General features: G+C 43.3%; 2 protein-coding genes across 2 annotated transcripts; both read left to right on the top strand.

Moving 5' to 3' along the window:
• Positions 1-13083: 13083 nt before the first annotated feature.
• On the top strand, positions 13084-13646 carry LOC120653972 (E3 ubiquitin-protein ligase EL5-like). Its single transcript, XM_039931614.1, has one exon. The coding sequence runs from the start codon at positions 13084-13086 to the stop codon at positions 13621-13623; it is 540 nt and encodes a 179-aa protein (XP_039787548.1). The 3' UTR covers positions 13624-13646.
• A 6395-nt stretch (positions 13647-20041) lies between these two features.
• Positions 20042-21103, top strand: LOC120653337 (E3 ubiquitin-protein ligase EL5-like). The gene is made up of 2 exons (XM_039931095.1): positions 20042-20122; positions 20678-21103. Exons 1-2 carry the CDS (start codon positions 20042-20044, stop codon positions 21101-21103), a joined length of 507 nt encoding a protein of 168 aa, XP_039787029.1.
• The last annotated feature ends 1536 nt before the right edge of the window (positions 21104-22639 follow it).

The raw sequence follows: 22639 nt of genomic DNA, 5'->3' as shown, positions 1-22639 counted from the left end.
TGGCCTGGATTTTGGAGTATCTACACCTATGCCATCAATCCAAAAAAAATCATCATACTGAAGTTAGATTTTGAAAAAGCTTTTGATAGAGTGGAGCATGCAGCCATGCTAGAAATAATGAGAAGGGAAGGCTTTGGTGCCACTTGGATTAATTGGATGACCTCTACTTTCCAGTTAGGAACATCTGCAATCTTGTTAAATGGGGTACCTGGTAAAACATTTCACTGCAACAGAGGGGTAAGGCAAGAAGAATCACTTTCTCCACTTTTGTTTGTCCTAGTAGCAGATTTCTTGCAAACTCTAGTAAATAAGGCTACACAATAGGGTCGCTTAATGCTACCAATACCCTCCAACTCAGACAGCAACTTTCCAATAGTTCAATATGCGGATGATACTCTGATCATAATGGAGGGTTGCAGTGAACAGCTAGGAGTTTTAAAGATATTCTCAATGTTTTCACTTTGGCAACTGGCTTGAATGTCAATTTTAACAAGTCACAAATGGTGCCGGTGAATGTCGCTCAGTAAAAGCTACACTTTTTAGCAACAAATTTTGGCTGTGCAGCTGAAAGTTTGCCTTTCACATACTTGGGTCTGCCCTTAGGAATCACAAAACCAAGAGTAGAGGACTTTCTTCCTATGGTTACCAAATGTGAAAAAAGACTACAGGCTACCTCAATTTTCCTTTCACAAGCAGGAAGGCTTCAAATGACAAATGCAGTTTTGACAGCTCTACCAATGTATCACATGTGTACTTTACTCTTGCCACAAATAGTTATTGATCAAATAGACAAGTATAGAAAGCATTGCTTGTGGAGAGGCTCTGACATTAATGCAAAAAGCTCCCCAAAGGCTGCATGGAGCATGGTTTGTCTTCCAAAAGAAGAAGGGGGCCTTGGAGTCCTTAACCTCAAAACTCAGAATGAAGCTCTTTTGTTAAAAAATCTTCACAAATTGATTCAGCGCGCTTGACATCGTCTCTGCACAATCCTCCGGTGCTTGCTCCGATGCTCCTTCTTGGCATCGTTGGTTCATCCAGTGCCACTTGACTTTCTCCACATGGCCCGACACCAGTGCTGCTCATTACTCCGACGCCGATACGTCGGTTCATCCGATGCTCATCGGTTAGACCGGTGCCTCTGTGTTGGTTCAACCGGTGCAGTTGTTTTCTGCCGAACTCGTCCAATTCGATATTTCTTTGAGTTTTTTCTTCGTGTTTTGCTTTGTTTGGCCTTTTTGCTTCATCCCTGGGATCTATAAATGTTCACTTGACAAACTCATTAGTCACATTGATTGTGTTGTCAATGGATCACCAAAATCACAAAACAATGGCCTAATCGGGCCATGTTCCTTACGATCTCCCATTTTTGGTGATTGATGACAACACAATCAAAGCAAGCATAAAATTTGCAAAAATTGACAACATTGACAAATTGAACCACTTACACTTGCTTGGATGCTTACCACCATCCAATGTCTACTTGGCCTCCCTCTCAATCCATCATTCCCACTTTCTTTCTCCCCATGTTTGCTACTTCATTTATCTTGTTGTGATCATTTGTTGTGATCATTTGTTTTGATCACTTGCTTGGTTTCTCCCCGTTTGTCAAAGTCACTTGCTTTTGATCCATATTAACCTTGCTTTGATCCAAACCTGATCCAAACTTCTCCCCCTTTGGAATCAAATCACTTAAAAAGACCTTGCAAAATAATATAGCTCAAAGAGAAAAGTTAGTAGCCTAGGGAGTTAGTTACATGAATCATGATCTAATTGTATGATATCAATGAAGATACCAATTGAACAATTACTAAGGTGGATCACAAAATATGAAACTTGCATGATATGAGCTAAACTTTCCACAAGTGTGTACATGAAATGATAATGTGAAAATCTAGTGCACAACTAGATATTTGAACGAGAAAGTTAAGATCATATTATGCATGGAGGTAGCTCTATAATAACAAAGAATTGATAAGGATACCAATTGAATGAGTTTTAGAACCTTGCATACCTCCGGGGTTTTTAGTTACCTTGTATGTACCAATTGATAGTGACTTGTGCCAAATTATGTCAATTTGAATTTAGACACCAATTGAAAGTCTTTGAAGTGAAGAGCACTTGGTACACCAAGATGAGCAAATGTATGAGCACATAGCCTATGAACTTAGATATTGAATTTTAAGTTCAATAGAGTATGACTCAATATGCATGAAAGCACACTACTTTATCTACACTACTGGAATCTACAAGTTTCCCTACTGTTCTTTTTCTTTCCCTAGGAAAATAGAAATGCCATAGGGATAGTTTATTTCCCTATGGTTGGGTTTGATAGCCGTAGGGAAATCTAGCTTTCCCTAGGAATCTACTAGTTTCGTAGGGATGAAGCAGGAAAAGGCCTTTGTTCGTGCCATGTAAGCATCCAGGTGGGGTATATATCCCTAGGAAATTTATGACACCATAGGGAAGTGAGTGGTATGGCCCGAAAAAAAATTTGTTGGTTGGCCGCCAAAACCTTACCGCCATTCATGTTCGAATTTTTCGTGTCTATATTATTTAAAGCAAACTCCATCCCTGCTCTCTCCCATCCTTCTTCCTCTTCTCTCTCGCTGACCCCTGTTCCTTTCTCTCGCAGACCTGTATTCCTCTCTCTCGTCGAGCTGCAGTTGCGACGCCGTCGAGGAGCGGTGGAGCCAGCTCGGGTGGAGCTGCGGCGGTGACATCGCACGGGCCGAGCTGAGGCGGCGACATCGCGTGGGCCGAGCTGCGAGGAACAACAGAGGCGGCGCGAGGCCGACCTGCAGCGGTGGCGTCGAGCGGGTGTCAAGCAACAAGGAGGCTGCCTGCGGCGGCGGCGTCATGCGAGTCGAGCGGCTGCTGCGACGCGTGCACCAAGCTCCGAGGCGCCGTTGGGCAGGCGGAACGGCGGACGCGGTGGCGAGCTCCGTGGCGCCGTCAGGAACGTGGAACGGCGGACGCAGTGGCAGCTGTAGCGGAGGAGTAGCGGAGGCGGCGTGCAGTGCCATCGGCTGCTTTGTTTTTCCTTTTTTTTAAATGGAAAATGTTCTATTTTTCTTTTTCTTTTTCTTTTTTGACGGAAACACTCATAATCATTACTGTTTGTATCCGTGTATACATGTAAATAATGGTGTATGATATTAATTCTAAGCAGTTAATATATTATTTAGGATCGTTTTATTGTTCACACAAAACGATGAATCGATTTATCTCATAGTAAAATAAATGAACAAAATACAAATGAGGTATAAAAATAAAACTTGTATAAAAATAATACTTTGGTATATCTCTTTCCCTAGGATGCCATATTGTAGGGAATGACGCTTTCCACGTAGATATGCATGCCAGGCAGCCAGGTTTCCCTAGGAACCAAAGTTTCTAGGGAAAGTTTGTTTCCCTAGTATTTTCACCAAAAACCGTTGGGCACAATCTATTTCCCGTCGAATTGGTCCCTAGGACACTTTCCCCACCAAATTTCCTAGGGACAATGTCTCCCTACCGTTTTCCTAGTATTTCCCTAGGGTTTCGACCATAGGGAAACCTGTTGATTCTAGTAGTGCTAATCACTCTTATAGAATTGTTAATTCACATTGAGCGTGAACAACATTCTCTTAGAGTGTTAACTCCGGAAAGAGACTACAAAGGATAAGCTTGAAAACATGTTAGTCTCCAAAATCACAAACCATAGGACGAACTCCCCCTAAATATGTACATTTAGTTTTTGAATCACCAACAAATATATACACATTATTTTTGACAACAATGGGAAGTTTACCCTATAAGTTGTGTTCATGGTACACAAATGAAACACATACATCCTGAAGTCCATGTACCATGAAAGATAACCTTGTGTAGCTTTCTACACACTTATGAAACCATGTAGATTGCTTGTGGGTTAGATCATGACACAAGCAACCCACCATATATAACACTAGGCGATGCAATACAAACAACCTAGCAAGAGCAATGGAGCTACATGATATTTGAATTGAAATCTAGCTACCATTACCTTAGGGGGGGACTTGGGCAACAAATGTCCAAGATGCGAGCTTGGCTTCTTTAGCTTGAATCCTTCATCTTCTAGTTAACCAAGCCTCCAAATCCCCCGAAGCCGATCTTGGGCTTCAAGTCTCCTTTGTAACCCACACCATTTAAGGCCCCTTCATATTGGTGATGATATCCTTGGGCACCCGAATGGAGTGATTCCAACTCCTTTCCTTCTTCTCAATTTTGTGAGCAACCATATTGCCATTAGTCTTCTTCTTGATCACATAGGATGTGCTATTGCTTTTGTTTATTTGGTTGGGCTTGGTGTAGATGAGAGAACTCTTGATTATGAGTTCCTTCTTATTTTTCTCATCCGAAAGCTTTTTCATTGGTTGAGGGCACTTGTTGGAGTTGTGGCCCTCTTGATGGCATTTGGAGCAAGTCACGGTCGACTCCTTCTCAATCTTCTTCACCATGTCTTCACGGTTATCTTGAGAATGTTGGACATTGCTCTCTATGCTCTTGCCTTTTAATCTAGCCAAGTCTTTCATGAGCATTTCTACTTCTTACTTGAGCTCATCATTTTTCTTGACAATGAGGTCATCACATGATTCTACAAGAACATCCTCATGGCATTTCTCATTGCAAGGATTGGAGCAAGATTCATCAATTAAATTAATACAAGAAGTTGAAGCATCTTCCTTAGAAATTAAAATTGCACAAGGGATAGATTGCTTCATTTTCAAAGAGTCATTAGTTTCATTTTTGATACTCTTAATTTTTAACTAGAGCTCCTCATGCTCCTTGCTAAGCAATTGGAATTTGCATAACAAATTATCATAATTTGTAGCAAAGGTAGCATTAAGATCATTGAGAGCATCACATCATAATTTAGTTGGTACTACTGTATGGTTCTTATTAAGTATTTGTGCAACACCTGTATAACCCAATCATCTTGCCTATCTCTCTTGTATATTTATGGATTCTATTATGAAATAAATGTGCATGCATGACTCTTTTGGTCTTCATCTATGATCCGTTTCTTGAGTACACGTTGTACCATGGGAATACCATCAGTTTTGGTTACTACACTGTTGTTGTGAAGCTGGATTGTTTGATTTGGATCTGATAGTTACAGTTGGAAGCTACTGAGATTATTCAATAATAATAAATCTAGGAGGATAGGGACAAAGATTATCGCCATCAATTAGTTACATCTTTCTAAGTGACCACGTTGCTTGAAAGCATGGGATACAGATAACACTAATGACTGTTCATTGTAGTCTCATAGCCTTTGAGTTCTGGATATGATAAATATAAGATTATCAAGTATTAGCACTAACAGTTTACGAACCGGCGGTGATGAACTCCCTCCATCACCGGTGGTGATGGAGGCCCCCTATCACCGTTGACTTAAATCCAACGGTACCCAAAACTGTTGGTGATGCACTTTTAGAACCGGCGGTGATAGAGATGGCTGTAGTAGTGTGAGTCTTGACCCTTATTATGTGGAGTATGTTGCAACTTGCACAAGAAACTGTCCCCTATTGGCCATGTAGTTGGCACGAATGGAAACTGCTAATCCAGCAGGAATGCTCCGGTATCCATTGCATGCATCCTGATACACAGCCCATGGGTTTATTACTAAACAACTGTCTAAATCCATCCGTCTAGTCACATCATTATGTTTCTTTTTTCAGGACATCTGGGTCATGCAGATAACTTGTCCGGTGAAGAAATATACTTTAGTATCCCTCCATACTCGAAAATAAATTATTTTGGACAACATGGTTTCCAAAGTAACTTTGACTTCTTATTTCATAAAAATATTTATTGCAAAGTGATATATTTATATTTTAGAAAAGTATTTTTGAAGATAAATTTATTCATATAGTTTTTGTGTTTTGAAACTCAACAACTTAAAAATTATTCATGATTTATATTCCCAATATTTGATCCAAATCTTTTCGAAAACGACTTTTTTTTCGAGTATGGAGGGAGTATCGGTATGCAAATCAGCCAGCAGTACTTTTTTTCATACTAAATCAGCATCAGCCACCAGCCAACCAGTAATATTTTTCTCTTATAACCAATCAGCACTAGCTACCGGCTACAGCGAAGCGAACAGAGTGATATGACAATTCTGCATGTGCATGCAGTACAATTGTTTTTTTGGAAAAGTGATATGACAATTCTGCATGGTACAATTTTTTTTTGGAAAACGTGCCGTACAGACCTTCCTGTTTAGTTTCCAAATTTTTTTCATCACTACAGTACTTCGACTGTTTGACTAATAAGTAGTATATTAAATATGGATAACTAACTAAACAGATTCCATAACCTCAGGTGAAATAGCGAGACGAATCTAATGAACCTAATTATGCAATGATTAGACAATATTGTGCTACAGTAAATAATCTCTAATGATGGATTAATTAGGCTTAATAGATTCACCTCATGATTATCCGTCTATCCGTGTAATTTGTTTTATAATTACCTATATTCAATACTCCTAATTATTGTTGTAATCATTGCCAAAAAGTTTTGCCCAAACTTTTTTGGGAACTAAACACATCCTTAGATGCATGCAGTACACACTTAGTTGTACACATATTGGTAATCGACGTACTTCTTTTTTTTTACTCTTCATGTTTTAGAAGCGTGTTTTTATTGGAACAAAGATGGTTACCACTCAAGTCGTAGTTAGTAAATATTACTCCCTCCGTTCCAAATTGTAGATCGTTTTGACAAATCTAGATACATATATAGATTTGTCAAAACGATCTACAATTTGGAACGGAGGGACTACGTAGCTTTGGTCGTCGTTATTTTTTATCGAAAAGAATTGAATGTGATTTATCAACAATTCTGCTAGTATAATTTCAAAATTTTTCAACCTATGTATTATGAAAAATGTCAATCTTAGATTTTAGAAGTATTCGTCACCAGAGAGATTAGCATATTTCCACGTTTTTTCTGTGATCATAAACGCTAAGTAAAAATTTGAAAAAAAAACGACAAATCGGTAAAGTGCCCATGTTTGGAGGAAAAATAAAGGGCCGTATCAAACGCTCAAAAGTTAAAGCCCGTGTCTACTAATTAAACCCAAGGCCGCCACTAGGACGGCTCACGGTGGCCCAGACTGCGGCACCTCACCAACCAACAGGGAACAAATCACCCGGCCGCCTGGCCATGTCGTCCTACGGCCCCACCACCGCCGCGCCGGCGGACGCGTTGGGGGTTGCCGCCGGCGGCAGCTACCGGGTGTGCGACACGGTGGTGCTCATCTGCCTGGCCTGCGCCTCCAGCCTCATCGTCCTCACGGTGGCTGTCTGCTTCCGTCGCGCCGCGCCATCTCCAACGGGTACGCGGCCGCCGCCGCGGCCGCCAACGGCGGCGCCGGGGCCGCTGCCGTCAGCGGCAGGGACCGCTGCGGCCTGGCGCCGTCCGCGCTCTCGGCGATCCCCATGCTCGCGTACCGGAGGGGCGCCGGCGCCGGCGCCGGGTGGGCGCAGTGCGCGATCTGCCTCGCCGTGGTGCGGGACGGGGAGACGGTGCGGCGGCTGCCAGCGTGCGGGCACCTATTCCACGTCGAGTGCATCGACCTGTGGCTGCGCTCCCACGCCACGTGCCCCGCTCTGCCGGCGCGACGTCGGCGAGGCCGCTGTCGCCGCCGAGAAAGTCTGAGCTCGTCGATTGCCGACCGAACCAGGATCAGACGCCGGCCTCTGCCCCAACTTGTTTCCCTCCATGACATCGACGTCTCAGTACTTGTACATGCTAGCTAGGAGCTAGACAGACATGGTTCCATTTTGATGCTAGAATTTAAGATTTTTTAGCCTTGCATCTGATTGGGTTCACTACCGGAAACCTACAGTATGCCCCGTGTGCCCACGGCTTTGCCGTGTGCATAAACACGGACACACGGCAAATCTGTCTTTTGCCGTGTGCCAGTAGATAGAGCACACGGCAAACTTCTGGCACACGGCAAACGTGCCCGAACAAAAAACTCATGGTAAATATTCAACACACGGCAAAGAAGCATTATTTGACGTGTGCCTAACTTTTGACACATGGCAAAAATTTTACACACGGCAAAGAAACACTATTTGTCGTGTGTCTAATTTTTTGCACACGATAAAACTTCTACACACGGCAATTTTTTTTAAAAAAGTAGATTCTACACTCCCAATTTTTTCTGCTATACATATACAGTGTATTGTACTCCTTGTTAAATTTTAGTATATTTATCTTTTTTTTGTTATATTTAGTTATTTGATTTCATTAATCGAATTTTTGGGGTTAAACTGAAAGTGTTTTGAATAGTGGAGTATAATGGATAGAAAAATAATTTTCATGGTAAGGAGTTCAAGGTGATGGCATAAGCCTGAAACAGAAGTAGATTTCGAAGATCTTGGTCGCGAACCATGCTAAGAACTGTTTGAACGAATCGTTGTAAAATTCCATTAAAAGCAAACAAATTCATAAAATCATGAAATTTGTCATGGCATCATGATTTCATGCATGTAGATTGTGGTAAAATTTCAGGAACATTTTGCAAAAGTTTTCACGTACGCTTGTTAAAAATTGAAACATCTCCAAAGAAGATCCGTGAAATTGAGACGGGATCGTTTACAATTGAACAGAAAATTACGAACGAATTGGCGTTTAACTTTTAAACTTTTTGTTTGTGCAAAACAAAACATAGGTTCTTTGATGCTAAAGTTCGGTTAATTTTGAGATTAGTGGTATAATTATAATTTTTTTTGCAATTAAACAATATCATGTCATATCTATTGATCTTGAGCTATCACTACATAAAATAATAGGTTTGTTGTGTATAATTACTAAACATTAATTGTTGAGTAAATTTTGCAAGGTATTTGAAGTATATTCAATAAAATTTAGTTAAACAATAGGCAAACTGAATGAAAATATAAATTGAAAAGAAAAAAATGTTTGCCATGTGCTTGGCCCTCGGCACACGGCAAACACGGGCCTTTGCCGTGTGCATGGCCGGTGGCACACGGCAAACATAGCCGTGCCGCGCCGCCCATGCACCGGTGCCCGCCGGCCACGCCCCACCTGCCCGCCGGGCAAGCCCCGGCCGCCCGCCACGCGTCGCCACGCGCCCAACCCGCCACGTAGCGCCGCCGGCCCCACCCGTTTGCCATGGGCCAGATCGGCGGCACACGGCAAACACTTGCCACGTCATCAATCCAAGGTATCAAAATGAAGCTCTCCCATTGGTTCAAAAATCGTGTGCCGGATCATCCCCCTCTCTCCCAAGTCAAGGCCGCCGGCCCTCCTCCTCCTCTGTCTCTCGTCTCTCTCACTCACTCACTCTCTCTCTGCGTCGTCCTCAACGACGGCCATATGGGCGGCAGCGGCGGCGGCGCAGCCCTGAGTGGTGGCCGGCGCGACGAGGGCCCCCGAACGGCGGCGCGGCCCCGAACGGCGACGCGGCCATGGGCGGCGGGGGCGCCTGCGGGAGGCGGCGGCCCAGCCGCCGGCGGGGCCGCCCGCAGGCGGTGGCGCGGCCAAAGGCGGGGGCGCAAACACCAGACGGCGGCCAGCGGGGGCATCCGCGGGGCGGCGGCGGCGCGGCCACGGCCGGTTGGGTCACCCACGGGAAGCGGGGCGTCCGCGGGCGGCGGCGCCTCCTCTCCTGGCGGGCCGGCGGGGGCGTCCGCGGGCGGCGGCGGTGGCGCGACCACGAGCGGCGGTGCCTCCTCGCCTGGTTGGCCGGCGTGGTGGTGGTGACAGTGGCCGGCGGCGTGGTTGTGGTGGCCGGCACTGCCACTGCAGCGGCTGCCGATGTTTTTTTTTTTAATTTTTTTGGAAAATTGTTTGCCGAGTGTCAGATCTGACACACGGCAAAGTCTTTGCCAAGTGTTTGAGAAAGAGCACACGGCAAAGTGGCTCTTTGTCGACGTTTGGATGCCGTGCGCACTTTACCATGTGTTACACACGACAAAAACTTTGCCGTGTGTAAAATAGTCTTTGCCGTGTGCCTCTGGCACACGGCAAACACCATGGCTCCCGTAGTGGTTTCTTTTAATTCACTTGGTTTTGGGATTTTTATAATCTGCAATCATGGATGCAAGATGCACATTGAAATATTAGAGGTGTGTCTACATCAGGAGACGAAGGAACTCGATCAGATAAGGATCTGGATTAGATTGGAGTGTAAAAAAAAATACAGGATGGTGATGAAATGGTGGCAACGTTGGTCAGCTGTCGAAGGATATTGTAAGGATCTATATCTATCGTAAAGGATAATATAAGAAAAATAATTCTATTTTGTCTTGTATCCTGATTTGACGGTAGCCAATGTGAAGTAATCTGTGAAATGGATACTTCTGTCTTACTACACATGCCGATCTGTGATGTCCTCATCTAGAATTTGTCTCATACTCTTATGGTGTCACTTGACAGTGTTACCTACTCTAGCACTTCGCCTATATCAATGTCGGCTGTATTTTGTTATAGGAGAAAGTCTCGGTAGATTTTGACCCTTAATTCATCATTATATATTCTTAGTTGCTAGTTACAGAATCTTCATCTTTAAATTCCTTTGATTTGAGTATGAATCTAGTGATGTAACTTTTGTGCACTAAATATATATGTATATAATTTGACTAATTATTGGTCAAAAAATTGAAAAAGTTTGGCTTTTTAAAATCGAAATACGTCTTACAACCGAGCCCTAACCTTTAATTGATGATAATTTCCTTTTTGACCATAGATATTATAATTTCTACTCAACAAATTATTCAAATTAAAATTGAGAATCTTTTGGCTTGGACTTAACAAAAAAGTGATAAAAAACCACACGTCAATAAGAACATAAGACCCCGATGACTCTCTTGCGCTGCACGTAGATTGAAAGATCTTAGAATTTTGTGGCAAACTAAATGGACCACCTAAAATATCTCGTGTCATTGTTACATATTTGCTGTCACTGTTCTGTAGTTCTTTCAGTTTGATGGAATAGTTTGTGCAGAATCTCAAGTTAGCTGCTCGAAAGTAAACCATGTGGACAGGGCCAAACTTGATGGAAGCACCCCATCCATCACAATTACCTGCAGCCAAGTAGTCATTAGATAGTGACACTTATATCTAGATGTGATCTTCCAGAAAGAAAATGAAACAAAAAAAATCATATAGGAAATTTGGCTATTTAATCTAAATTTTGGTGCCATCATTTTATTACACAAATCCATCAACTAAAGTCTGTTTAGGATAGAACAATAGGTGTTGAAGAAAGATGACTATAGCAGCACATGCACTCTGCTTTTATGCCGGGTGGATACATAATGGAGGGGAACTTATTCACATATTGTAGTGTGGTGGTGGAGACAGGGTACAACTCCACCCACTAGCTAGAGTTAAATGTTGATGCCCCATATTTAGTAGCAATGATGTAAGTGCTTCTTTGCTGCTATAGCTAAATATGTGCAATAGTTGGTATTCGCTCTATTCAGCTGGCTTGTCAGCCAACCAGCCAACAATATTTTTCTCTCATACCAAATCAGCATCAGCAACCAACTTTTAGCCAACCAGCAGTACTTTTCTCTGACAACAAATCAGTAACAACTACCAGCCACAGACAGCCGAATAGAGCGATTATGATGAACATCGACCTTCCTATATATAATCGTATTTTATCCTTGATTTAGAGTCAGGCACGAATAAGGCCCAACACGATATATGAGATACATAACACCAGACATGTATATAATTAACTTGGTTGTACCAAGATGGACATGGTAGCTAACACCCTCTTGTCCTGACATGGATATTGTGAATTCATTTTCGTACAAGGAGTCTTCTCCTCTTTCTTCTCCTATACTAATTTCCTAATCCCAGCACAAGGATTGTCCTTGTCATGCTTATCATACTCATGATCTTTATGCCTTCCTGCCAAGGTGTACCACCAACTGGCTATGCCTTCTATGACATTTCCAGAAGTTTTTCCAAACCCAAAAGCTCGCCGTCCCCAAATCTGAAGCTTATTTACATTTGGGCCGACGAGCCCACTTCACTAGTTTCATGGGCCGTTCCTTTTCTGCACACACCTTGCTTGGGCTGATCACTTTAACATCACACATTGGGCCGAAAAATTACGCCCAGTTAATTTAGCATGAATTTTTTTATATCTACTTATCTCATGCTAAACTAACATAGTACAGCCGCATCAGTCTCTGTCGCTGGTTTTGAAAGAGCTCAGCAAGGTGCATTGTTACTCAGATGTTGGCTACCAACTTGGAAGAAGAGCCGGCCGTTGAAAACCCTTAAACAATGCTGCACTTGTGCAGTGCAAACGAAAAGAGTGACATGAACTTAAATCTCGGAAGATTTCGCACACGCACCTAAGTTATCCGTGCGTGGAGATTCCAGTTTGGTGACTGAGTTTATCCATGACGCACAGGGAAAGTGAATAATTTGACCTTACCGTTGTGCACTTGCGGGAAGCTTTTCTTTATGATTCGACCAATCCGGGTTTACGACAATTCGCAGTGACCTAGCCACTCACAACTTCCGAATTAAGTTCTCTGAATAATTTTAGTCGCAGTTTAATTGGACAAACTGAAAAGTAGTTCAGATCGATTAACGTTCATATGTGTTTTGCTAAGTAGCTCCTGAAACAAAAGAGCCCTCATATTCTAACTAGAAATTTTATCCATTTTGATCGCCAATTCTTCAACTGAACAAAAGCAAAATAATCTGTGATCTAGCTCATTTGATATCACATAAGGGGGATTACAAATTCAGAAGTCAATTCCAATACCGTGGGCAAACAAGCTGCGCCGCGGGGTGTGTGTATTCTCAACTAAACAAAGTTTCCTTATGACATGCTAGCTCCTACTAATTAATCTGCTACTATCGTTAATCACATCCATGAACTTCAACACGAAAAAGTAAAAACATTGCCCCCAACTTGCGCGGCTTATTATATATATAGCCGTCACCGAGCAAATTCCAATCTTCCAAGAATCTACGATACCGGCACCATCCATAGCACTGTGCAGCAGAAGCTTCGGCCTCGAGCCAGGTGACTAGGTGACTAGGTGAGCCATGTCGCTGTCGTCCAGCACCAACTCGCTGCCCTACTCGACGGACAAGGGCGGGTACAGCACCCACGACACGCTCGTCCTCCTCGGCATCGGCTTCTGCGCCACCGCCGTCTCCATCCTCATCATCGTGCTCTGCGAGTGCCTGTGCTGCCGCCGCCGCCTCGCGGGGGGCACGGTCGTGTACGTGGCGGCCAGGCCCTTCTTCCTGCACGGCGGCGACGGCGACGGCGGCGGCGGGCTGAGCCCTTCCGCGGCGGCCGCGCTACCGTCGTTCGTGTTCCGCAGGGGCCCAGCGGCAGGCGGCGCCGGCCGCGGCGAGGGCAGCGGCAGCGGCAGCGGGCGCGGGTGGGCGCAGTGCGCGGTGTGCCTGAGCCTGGTGCAGGAGGGGGAGGCGGTGCGGCGGCTGCCGGCGTGCGCGCACCTCTTCCACGTCTGCTGCATCGACATGTGGCTCCGCTCGCACTCCACGTGTCCCCTCTGTAGGGCCGCCGTGGATCCTACCAAGGAGCCGTCTTCAAAGGAGCTGGCGCCTCCGGTGTAAATGCGAGCATCCTAGTCGGTGAAATTGTGAAATAACACAGCGTTTTGTGTACTAATAGTGAAATAACACAGAGTTTAAAAGTTTGGTTTGTACTCCTCTGTCCCAAAATACATGTTATTTTCTAAAATTTTAGACATATTGCTCATCTCAAAAATTACTTTATTACCTCTAATTACTTCTAGCAATTATGATTAAAAATTGTGTCATTTATTTGATTTTTTGGATCCAAAATGAATGCATAGGCATTGGTACTAAAAAAGGTAATATCTGGCTATATGCGTTTTCCTATATAATATTTTTTTGGTACTTGACATTGCTTTAATTAAATGGATCTTATTACAAACTAAAAGTACACTTTTTTGTGGGACAAAATTTGAATGCTAAAACTACATTTATTTTTAGGGAGCATGTTTCGATCATAAATTTCCCTTGATGATCTTATAAGGTCTTTTTCTCAGCAAAAGTTCTACGTTTCAATTAAGATCAGTCTTAGTATATAGTTTTATTATACTATTACTAAGATTGTGAACTTGATAACTAAGCCGAATGAGTTCAACGGGAATTAAACTCCTCTTACATTATGTAAAACTCTCTATCCCCTCTCCTTTTATAATGATCCTGTTATGTTAGCAAATTTGCTGATGTAGCATAATATTTAATGCTCCTGAAACTTATAATGAAACTTCCACTGAGAAGAAAAAAAAAGAGTAGAGTTGAACTAGAATTTTTGTCGAATTCATGCATTAAGAACTGCTGACTTGTTTTGCTGATGTTTAGGACGTAACGTAATGCCTGATTATGCTATTTTTTATTAACTTGTTTTGTGTGTAACTTGTCCATTTCTGATCCCATATGGATGTCTCAATATTGTAAGGTAAGGTTAGTATTTGGAAGTGAACCCCACGATGATGAAAGAGTTAGAAGGCTGAAATGGTCAGTCCAGTCTGTTGGTTCTTGAGATTGACTTGTTACATAATAAAAAAATTGAGAAAACCCATCTTCAGAGTCAATGAAATCTTTTTTTTCATCTTCTTGTAATTTAGTGGAGAGCACTTCAACATCAAAGGAAATGAGCATCTATCGGATCGTCTCATTGTTTCCCTCAGCTAGGCAGAGTAATCCAAATTATCCTGCACTATATGAAATTGAAAGGGACGTAAGCAAATGTGCATATAATTTTTGTGCTTATTGGCTCATTGCAACCGTCAACTTCACAAGACTGTCTCGGATAAAGGAGCAGTTAGCCCCAAATACTCCTACCATGGTCCTGAAATGATTACAGAACTACTGAAGGCCTGTTGGCAAGAGGATAATTGCTCTAGAAAAATTTCCCCAGCTTCAGTAATCATGTTTAGTAACAAAGATGATTCTGCATTCCAGATCTCACTACACATGTTTTCTTGAAACTGTTTTTAGATCATATAAAATTCACTCATGTAAATTGTAAGAAAGGAAAAAAAATCTCATCGCTCATGCGCAACAACGTTTCTAGAAACATGCCATTTTAACTCTAAAATGTAAACCGAAAACAATCTTCAGTAATTATGATTGGGCCAGTTGCTCCATGCGTTGGGCTTCATGTCTAAAATGCGAATATATTTGTGAACGTCCATGCAAGATTTGGCCCAACTATGTCGTGGATGCACACTACCTGGACCACCCAACAGAAGGCGCCAAAAAATACTACTGGCCCATCAAAGTTGTTGCCCTCGTCCATCACACTAAGCTGAAAAAGATCATACTGTGCATGGTTTGGCACACTCGTCAGCAGTCACAGTTTTTGAATTGTTCAGCAAAATGCAGGATGCAGTCCTTTCCAAAGAAAAATACCATGTACTTCGTCTGTGAAAGATAAACAGGCGTCAATCCACAGAAGACTGATTTCTGAAATTGAGCACTGATAACCAGAACAGACGTCCTAAAAAAACCAAAAGAGAGAGGAAAAGAAATGAGAGAGCAACGACGGCAGCTTCCGGATCGAACTGCCCATTTAATTGAATGGAATTGGAGAAGAGGAAGCTGGTATGTGGTAGAGCAGGAACGAACCAGGAAGGAGAACGATGGGAAGGAGAAACAGATGATCACAAAGGCTGACACAACATGTTCTAGAAACATGTCAGCTTGGGCGTGCTGCAGCCGGCGTCGGAACTCACGCTGCACGGCGATGAACATCAAAACATGTCGAGGAAACGTGGTTACTTTCGTTTCCGCCGTAATCTGAACCCGGTTTTCTTCTTAATTTCACACTTCAAAGAAAATACTTACTAATGAACAGGGTGTGTTTAGTTGGTGAAAAAGTTTAGATTTTGGTATTGTAGCACATTTCGTTGTTACTTGACAAATAATGTCCAATTATAAACTAATTAGGTTTAAAAGATTCAGCTCATGCTAATCAGTTAGATTGTGCAATTAGTTATTTTATAACTATATTTAATACTCTTTGTGTGTCCGAAGATTCGAGACGAATACTGTACAATTTTTTTGGGAACTAAGCCTAAACTACGCCTCCGGAAGCGACCTCTGACTACTCATTGCCGTGCGCGCAAGAACTCTGCCCGCAACTACTAGGTAGCTATGCTACCATCACTCTACCGATCATGTCGAACTGGTACACGAGGCGGCTCTCGGCGATCACCGGAGAGGCGGGCTGTAATGACCCAAATATAATTATCATGTTAAGCATCGTATAATGAGCATCTTTGTTTAGCTTTGAGAAAAATTTATGCTTGATTTGAATGCATTTGAATTTAATTTTGAATTGTTGATACCTTTGAAACTCATGCTTTTGTGAAGCAACTTGCATTTTTATTATATGACTTATGTTGGGAGTTATTTTTATAAATTACTATTTTCAAAATCTAGAATTAAGGTGATTTTTACTAGATTTTAGGAATCCATCTTGAAGCCAAACAGCTCAGCCGAAAAACCCAAAAATAGCATTCCGGGAAGAATTTTCATTTAAAATCTACAATAGCTTTTCTACCAATTCCAAGCAAAATGAGTTGCTCTTGATTTCTAGTATCAACACAAAAATTGGTGTGATTTTTGAAGGCTTGGAAGATCAGTTTTGAAGAATGGAGTAAAGAGAGAAGTTTATGTACACAACCAGGATGTTACGTGACTTTTTTTTCTTTGGACTGTCCTCTTCTCCCTCGCGGACAGTCCGCGAGAACCACCTGTGTGTGTCGTCTCTGTAGAGAAGTTGAGCCACGTATACTCACACCTGTCCATGCCCCATCCGACGCCCACCTCAACCAGCACCCCCTCCCCTCCCTGTAGTCTTTCTTTTCACATAGAAGTTCTTCCCTCCCCTTTGCCCTCTTCTCCACTAAGCCATGGAGGAAGAACCCACCTCTCCTCACTAAATCCACCACATCCTCGCCGAAGTTCGACAGAGAACCAGCAGAGGATAACGTCGACGAGCTTCTCCACCACCTCGTCTATCTCTTCCTCACCGGAGACCTAGGAGAAGATCATCCCCAAACTTCTACTTCATCTTCCCCAAGCCCACAAGGATGAACTCGACCCGATCTACACCGACGGCGCTCTACTCCAACAAGTGGTCATTTGCTTGTGCTCCACACGTCACCGGTGAGTTCCTCTCACTGTTCCCCTTTCTTCTTGTGCCCTCATTCAAGCTCTCTATCCCATCCATGGCCTTTCAACACTTTTCACTATTGACGACTTAGAGCTTCGTAGACTTCATGCATGTCAAATCTACTAGCCAAAACAAGTTCCCCATGTCTTCAGGAACCCATAGAAACAAACCACACTCGAAACCGTTGCCGGAGCCTCCGTCGGCAACCTTGCCGGTGAGCCTCGGCCGACAAGCGGACGGTCCGCGACCTACGGTCGGACAGTCCGCGAGTCGTGACCTCCTAGACCGAGCCTCTGCACAAAACACGTCCCTAGAATTTTCTACGGTGGACAGTCCGCGATTCACCGCCGGACGGTCCGTCGTTCACTTCCAAATTTTACACAGAACCGATGTGTTTCTGGAACTCATCCCGAGCTTGTACCGAGGACGGTCCGCCCTTCCAGACCGGACGGTCCACGGTACTGTAGCAGAGGCAAGTACAGTTTTTGTTTAAGTGTATAAGCATGAATCATCTTACATAATTCCTATAAAATTGAATATAGCTCCATTTGATGTGAAATAAATTTTGTTGGTTTTGTCTTGTTTTTATCCACCTGTTAAAAATATGTTTGCTCCCAAAATAGTTATATTATTTTCTCAGTTTATTTAAAGTATGTAAATCATATTAATTATATAATTAATTATCTGTTAGTCCAAAAATTATGAAACCAACTTTGCTAGCTTCCTTATGATGTGTACTATCCATTAGACATGTTGTTTGGCATGAATTGTTTGTAGATTGATACAGCTTAATCCATATTTGCTTAAACCTAATTAGCTATTAAATTGCACAATAAATACATATGTGCTTCTAAAATCATGGATTCAATTTTGCTTACTTTGTTGAACCTTTATCTACTGTCTAAAATTGATAACACATTTTAACTAGTTATATAATCTTATAGTTCCTAATTTGTTAATTAAGAGCTTTGCTACCTAGTTGAATGCACGCATGGTTAATTATTTTCTGCTGCTCCTAAATTCATGGAATGAACCTTGTTAGTTAGCAATGCTCATGATATGTTGTTGATAAATGCTAGCTTTAATTAAATGTTCTTAGGAGGATGTTAATTTATATATGCGTGTTCTAAAACTAGTTTACTTGTACAACACCTAGTGAATCAATTGTGCTCATGTGAGCTATCAATCTTCTTGTTAATTAGAGATAAATATGATATGCTTCTATGGTTAGGAATCTCCATGAAATAATTTATAATAATGATGTTTTTTTAATTAAGTATAACATGATTTGCTAGCTTTTCTTTTACATAATGATGATTGTATCTTAACTAAGATGTGATGTTGCTAGACATCTTTTAATTTTTGAGTTGTCTAAAATTGGGTATGCTAGTGTATCAACTTGAATGAGCATGCTCTAATCCTTTATGTTGATAACAATCACGAACTAACTCACATGGTTGATGCTTGATGTTGTGATAAATTACTTACTCTTAATTTATATGACAACTAATAATACCACAACTAGTTTCGATGACATTCTTTTGTTACAACTTATTTTGTAGAGTGTGAGCAAAAATATTATTATTGTTTTGCATCTCCCTTTGTAATTTTGGTGTGCCTTATTTTAGTTGCTGCCTTTATGACCTTGAATCATGTTAGCCTTTACTTCTCATGAGTCATTGTATCTCATATGCATAAGTATTCATGGCATTTTTTCTAATTCATGCATTTATCTCCTTTCCTAGAGGATGACGTTTCGGAGAGTCGCGGTTGCGGAGTACCAAGGCAGGCACCGATGTATCTCAAACCCTACTTTTGAATCTTAATTTGCTATTATAAAGTATTGTTTGTGCATGGGCTTAACCCTACCTAGTTCATGTGATGTGAGTAGAACCCATTTGGCATATTTTCCCTTCTAGCTCTAGAATCACTCATACTAGGCAAAGTATGTTTGTTTAGACTTATCGACTTAATTTGCTTAGCCATGCTTAGCTTACGGTAGAAGTCGAGATATGGCAAGGTCACCATCACTCGCGAGTTATAGGGTGTTTGTCTAAATATACTTGAGTAGACGAGAGAGACTAAAACATGAGCAAGATAAGAATGATGGATTGAGACTTGAGCAAGTGTCGTAGGGTCATGTTGGGAGTGGAATCCAAGTGGCTTAGACTTGCTTGAGTTGGTTAAGGACCGACGCATCATCGCTTTGATACTTGAGCACTTTTCCGTACAAACCACATACTTAATAATGGGACGGTAAGCCAACTAGCATGAGTCACACCTTGCCTTGATCGGATTCGGTGCGAGTTGTGATGGAGTGTGATCGGCGGTTCCGGTGCACTTGTCCTTCCCGGCCGTTCGATCATAGCCGGTTGTATTTGTGTGAAAGGTTGAGGCATGAATCAACACTTATTCTTGGCAGTGGGTATGGTCGTTGGTCTTGTTCTCGTGTGGGAAAAGTTGTACACCCCTGCAGGGTTTTTGATCTATTGCAATAGCTGCGCTCTCGATCATTGAGCACGCTCTTGTACTTTGACTTTAACATAGAGTTCTCGTAAAGGGCTTATGGGAGATTGAGCTCATGATTACATGATCACTTTACTTATGCAATTGTATTGGTGCTTGATACAGAAATATTAGATGCCATGTCTTTGCTTATTCACTTGATAAATTATACTCGCATTTTGATTTATAAATGTTAAAATTTGACAAGCCTCTTGCATCCACCAAATGTATAGTATTATGGATAAGCCCTGCAAGTACGAAATGTACTTATGGTGATGCCATTAAGTTGTTTTGCAGGTTTTCTTCTAAGGAGCAATGGCCACGTTCATCCCGCCGGAGCCGGCAATGTGGATGAATGGTGGAAGTTACTCAAAACTTATGCAAGTGGTGTCTTGGGTAAGGACATCGTTATTGCTACTTATTACTTTCTATTTTTCCGCTGCGTTTTACCTATGACTATAGGAAAACATGATAGGATATCCACCTAATTTTAGAATACATCTTAGTTTGTAAAGAAAGTTTAATGGCTGAAAACACTTATGTATAGTTGTTCATGTTATAGTTAAATTCATGAGTTTTGTAAATTAATAATTAAGACTTGTAATCACAACTTTAGATTTCTGCTCTTATATATCCTTGTGATGGTTGTCATGATGTGAACAAATGGCATGCGAGTGGTTCTTGGGCGATGCTCGAGGCGCATACCGGAGACTACCGGGATTATTTCACTTAAGCTGGGTTGATCAATGAATGATAACTTGATTTAGTCGATATAATTTGGGCGGTTCCTCACACGAGCGACGACGACATCGACAGCTATGGCGTCTTCAGTGGCGTGGCCGCGGACGCCTGGTCGCTGATCGTCGCGTCCTGCGTGCTCGCCGCGTCGGTCGTCATCTGGGAAGCGTGCGCCTTCGCCGCCATGGCCGCGGGCGCCGCTTGGTGCCTTAGCGTCGTGGCCGCGGGCTGGAGCGCCAGCCGTGCGGGTGCGGAGAATTCCGGCGCGGCGGCGCGCGCGGGCTCGCCGAGGTGGACATCCGCGCGCTGCTGCCGGCGGCGTCCCCGTACCTGCACCTTCACGCCGGCCCGCCGGAGGGCGCGACGTGTTCGGTGTGCCTGGAGGAGGTGCGCGGCGGCGAGATGGTGCGGAGCCTGCCCGGGTGCCGGCACGTGTTCCACGTCGGCTGCATCGACCCGTGGCTGCACTCGCACGTGACGTGCCCCCTGTGCAGGTCCGACCTCTCGCCCCGGCGACGAAACACGATGGCCGCAGTCGCAGGACACTATCGCCGGGGCCCGGGGTGCAACTGGCGGGCAAGTGTTCGCTTGGGTGCGCTGGCGACGCACGCGCGCCGGCAGTACCAAGTAATCCAGTAATAGCGCCGGCAGTACCCACGCAAGGGAAGAGAGCACCTGGCAGTGTGGTCCCAGCAGCAACGCACAAAAATTACTGGCAACGTGTGTTTTTTTTTCTTGTGCTTTCCTTCCCATCGCTACTACAAAAATTTTAACCGAGACGGACTCGGATGAAAGATCACGGTAAATATCCGCCAAGCCCATCACGGGCGTACCAAACCCATCAGAGCCCATCCGGGGCCACGCCACGCCCCGCAGCCACTGCCGCATCCCGCAGCAGCTGCCGGATCTTGCTGCCGTGACAGGCCGTCGTGCGGGATCGAGGCGCCGGCGCGCCGCCGCCGTGATAGAGGAGTGAGGGACGGAGAGGAGATGAGTTCCAAACCCTAACTCGAATATATATATGGAACACTGGTAACAGGCTTTCTAGGCTATTTCGAGTCTATATTTTTTGATACTGACCTTACAGAGTGTCTGCTTCGGTTAATCGATTAACCGAGGCAGTTATTTTATGGCGTCCGCCTCAGTTAATTGATTTTGAGAGGTGGTGTAATGAACATGGCCCCATTTAGGCCATTTCGAGTGATTTTGGTGATCGAGTGACAACGCAATCAATGGGACTAACGAGTTTCGCAAGATCATATTTGTAGAATTCTTTAGGTTCCTTGAATAGAGTCAAAGCAATATCCGAGACGTCCAATGCGCCGTCGAGACGTCCAATGCACCGTCGAGACGAGACGTCCAATGCATCGTCGAGACGACATGTCCAATGCACCGTCGAGACGAGGTGCCAATCCACCTTAGAGATATCAAGTCACATTGAATATATTTGGAGTGTCCAAATGACCGCTGCGACAAGTTGGACAAGTGCAATAAGGAAACAGGAAAAGCACAGTGGCACCGGATAATTCGACAGCCCCAGGGTCGGACTATCTGACAAAAGAACTCGGATTGTCCGACGCTACAAGAATGCAGGTTGGACAGTGAGTCGTAGCATCCTTCAGAGAGCTTGTTTCGCTGATTGGAAATTGGTCTGTGGGATCGGATTATCCGACGCGAAGGAAATGAAGGTCGGATTAATACTCGGATCATTCTTCAGAGAGGCTGTTTTCAGTGAAGGAAAATTCTCTTTAGATCCGACGTGGCATTCTCTGAGCGTCGGACTAATGAGCGGTGGCAATGATCAGTGACCGTTGTTTGGAATTCAAATTTGCCAGTTGCACCGGATGATCCGACCTGTGATTTAGAACACGTCGGACTAATAGGTCGGATAAATGACATCATCAAAAGTTGCAGAGGGTAACAGCTACAGTGGAAAAGTTAGTGGGGTCGGATGATCCGACGCCTATGTCAAGACAGGGTCGGATTATCCGACGCCTACGCAGAAAAAGTGGCAACGGCTAGTTCGACTTCATGGGCTATAAATATGCCATCCCCCGGTCATTTGAAGATTGCTGGAGTTCAGAGAAGTCCCACACATATCCTCAATACCTCCAAGCCAACCAAAGTGTTTATTGATCATATCTTTAGGTTTAGCACATGCTTTGTGAGTGTTAG

This window comes from Panicum virgatum, chromosome 1N (assembly GCF_016808335.1).
Source record: "Panicum virgatum strain AP13 chromosome 1N, P.virgatum_v5, whole genome shotgun sequence".
Lineage (NCBI taxonomy): Eukaryota > Viridiplantae > Streptophyta > Magnoliopsida > Poales > Poaceae > Panicum > Panicum virgatum.
The sequence above is the reverse complement of the archived record's forward strand: the minus strand, read 5'-3'. Positions and strand labels throughout refer to the sequence as shown.

Coding starts and splice junctions, on each gene's coding strand:
- LOC120653972 (XM_039931614.1), top strand. CDS start 13,084: ATGTCGCTGTCGTCCAGCACCAACTCGCTGCCCTACTCGACGGACAAG.
- LOC120653337 (XM_039931095.1), top strand. CDS start 20,042: ATGGCCACGTTCATCCCGCCGGAGCCGGCAATGTGGATGAATGGTGGA. Junction 20,123..20,677: donor TTATGCAAGTGGTGTCTTGG/GTAAGGACATCG, acceptor TTGGTGCCTTAG/CGTCGTGGCCGCGGGCTGGA.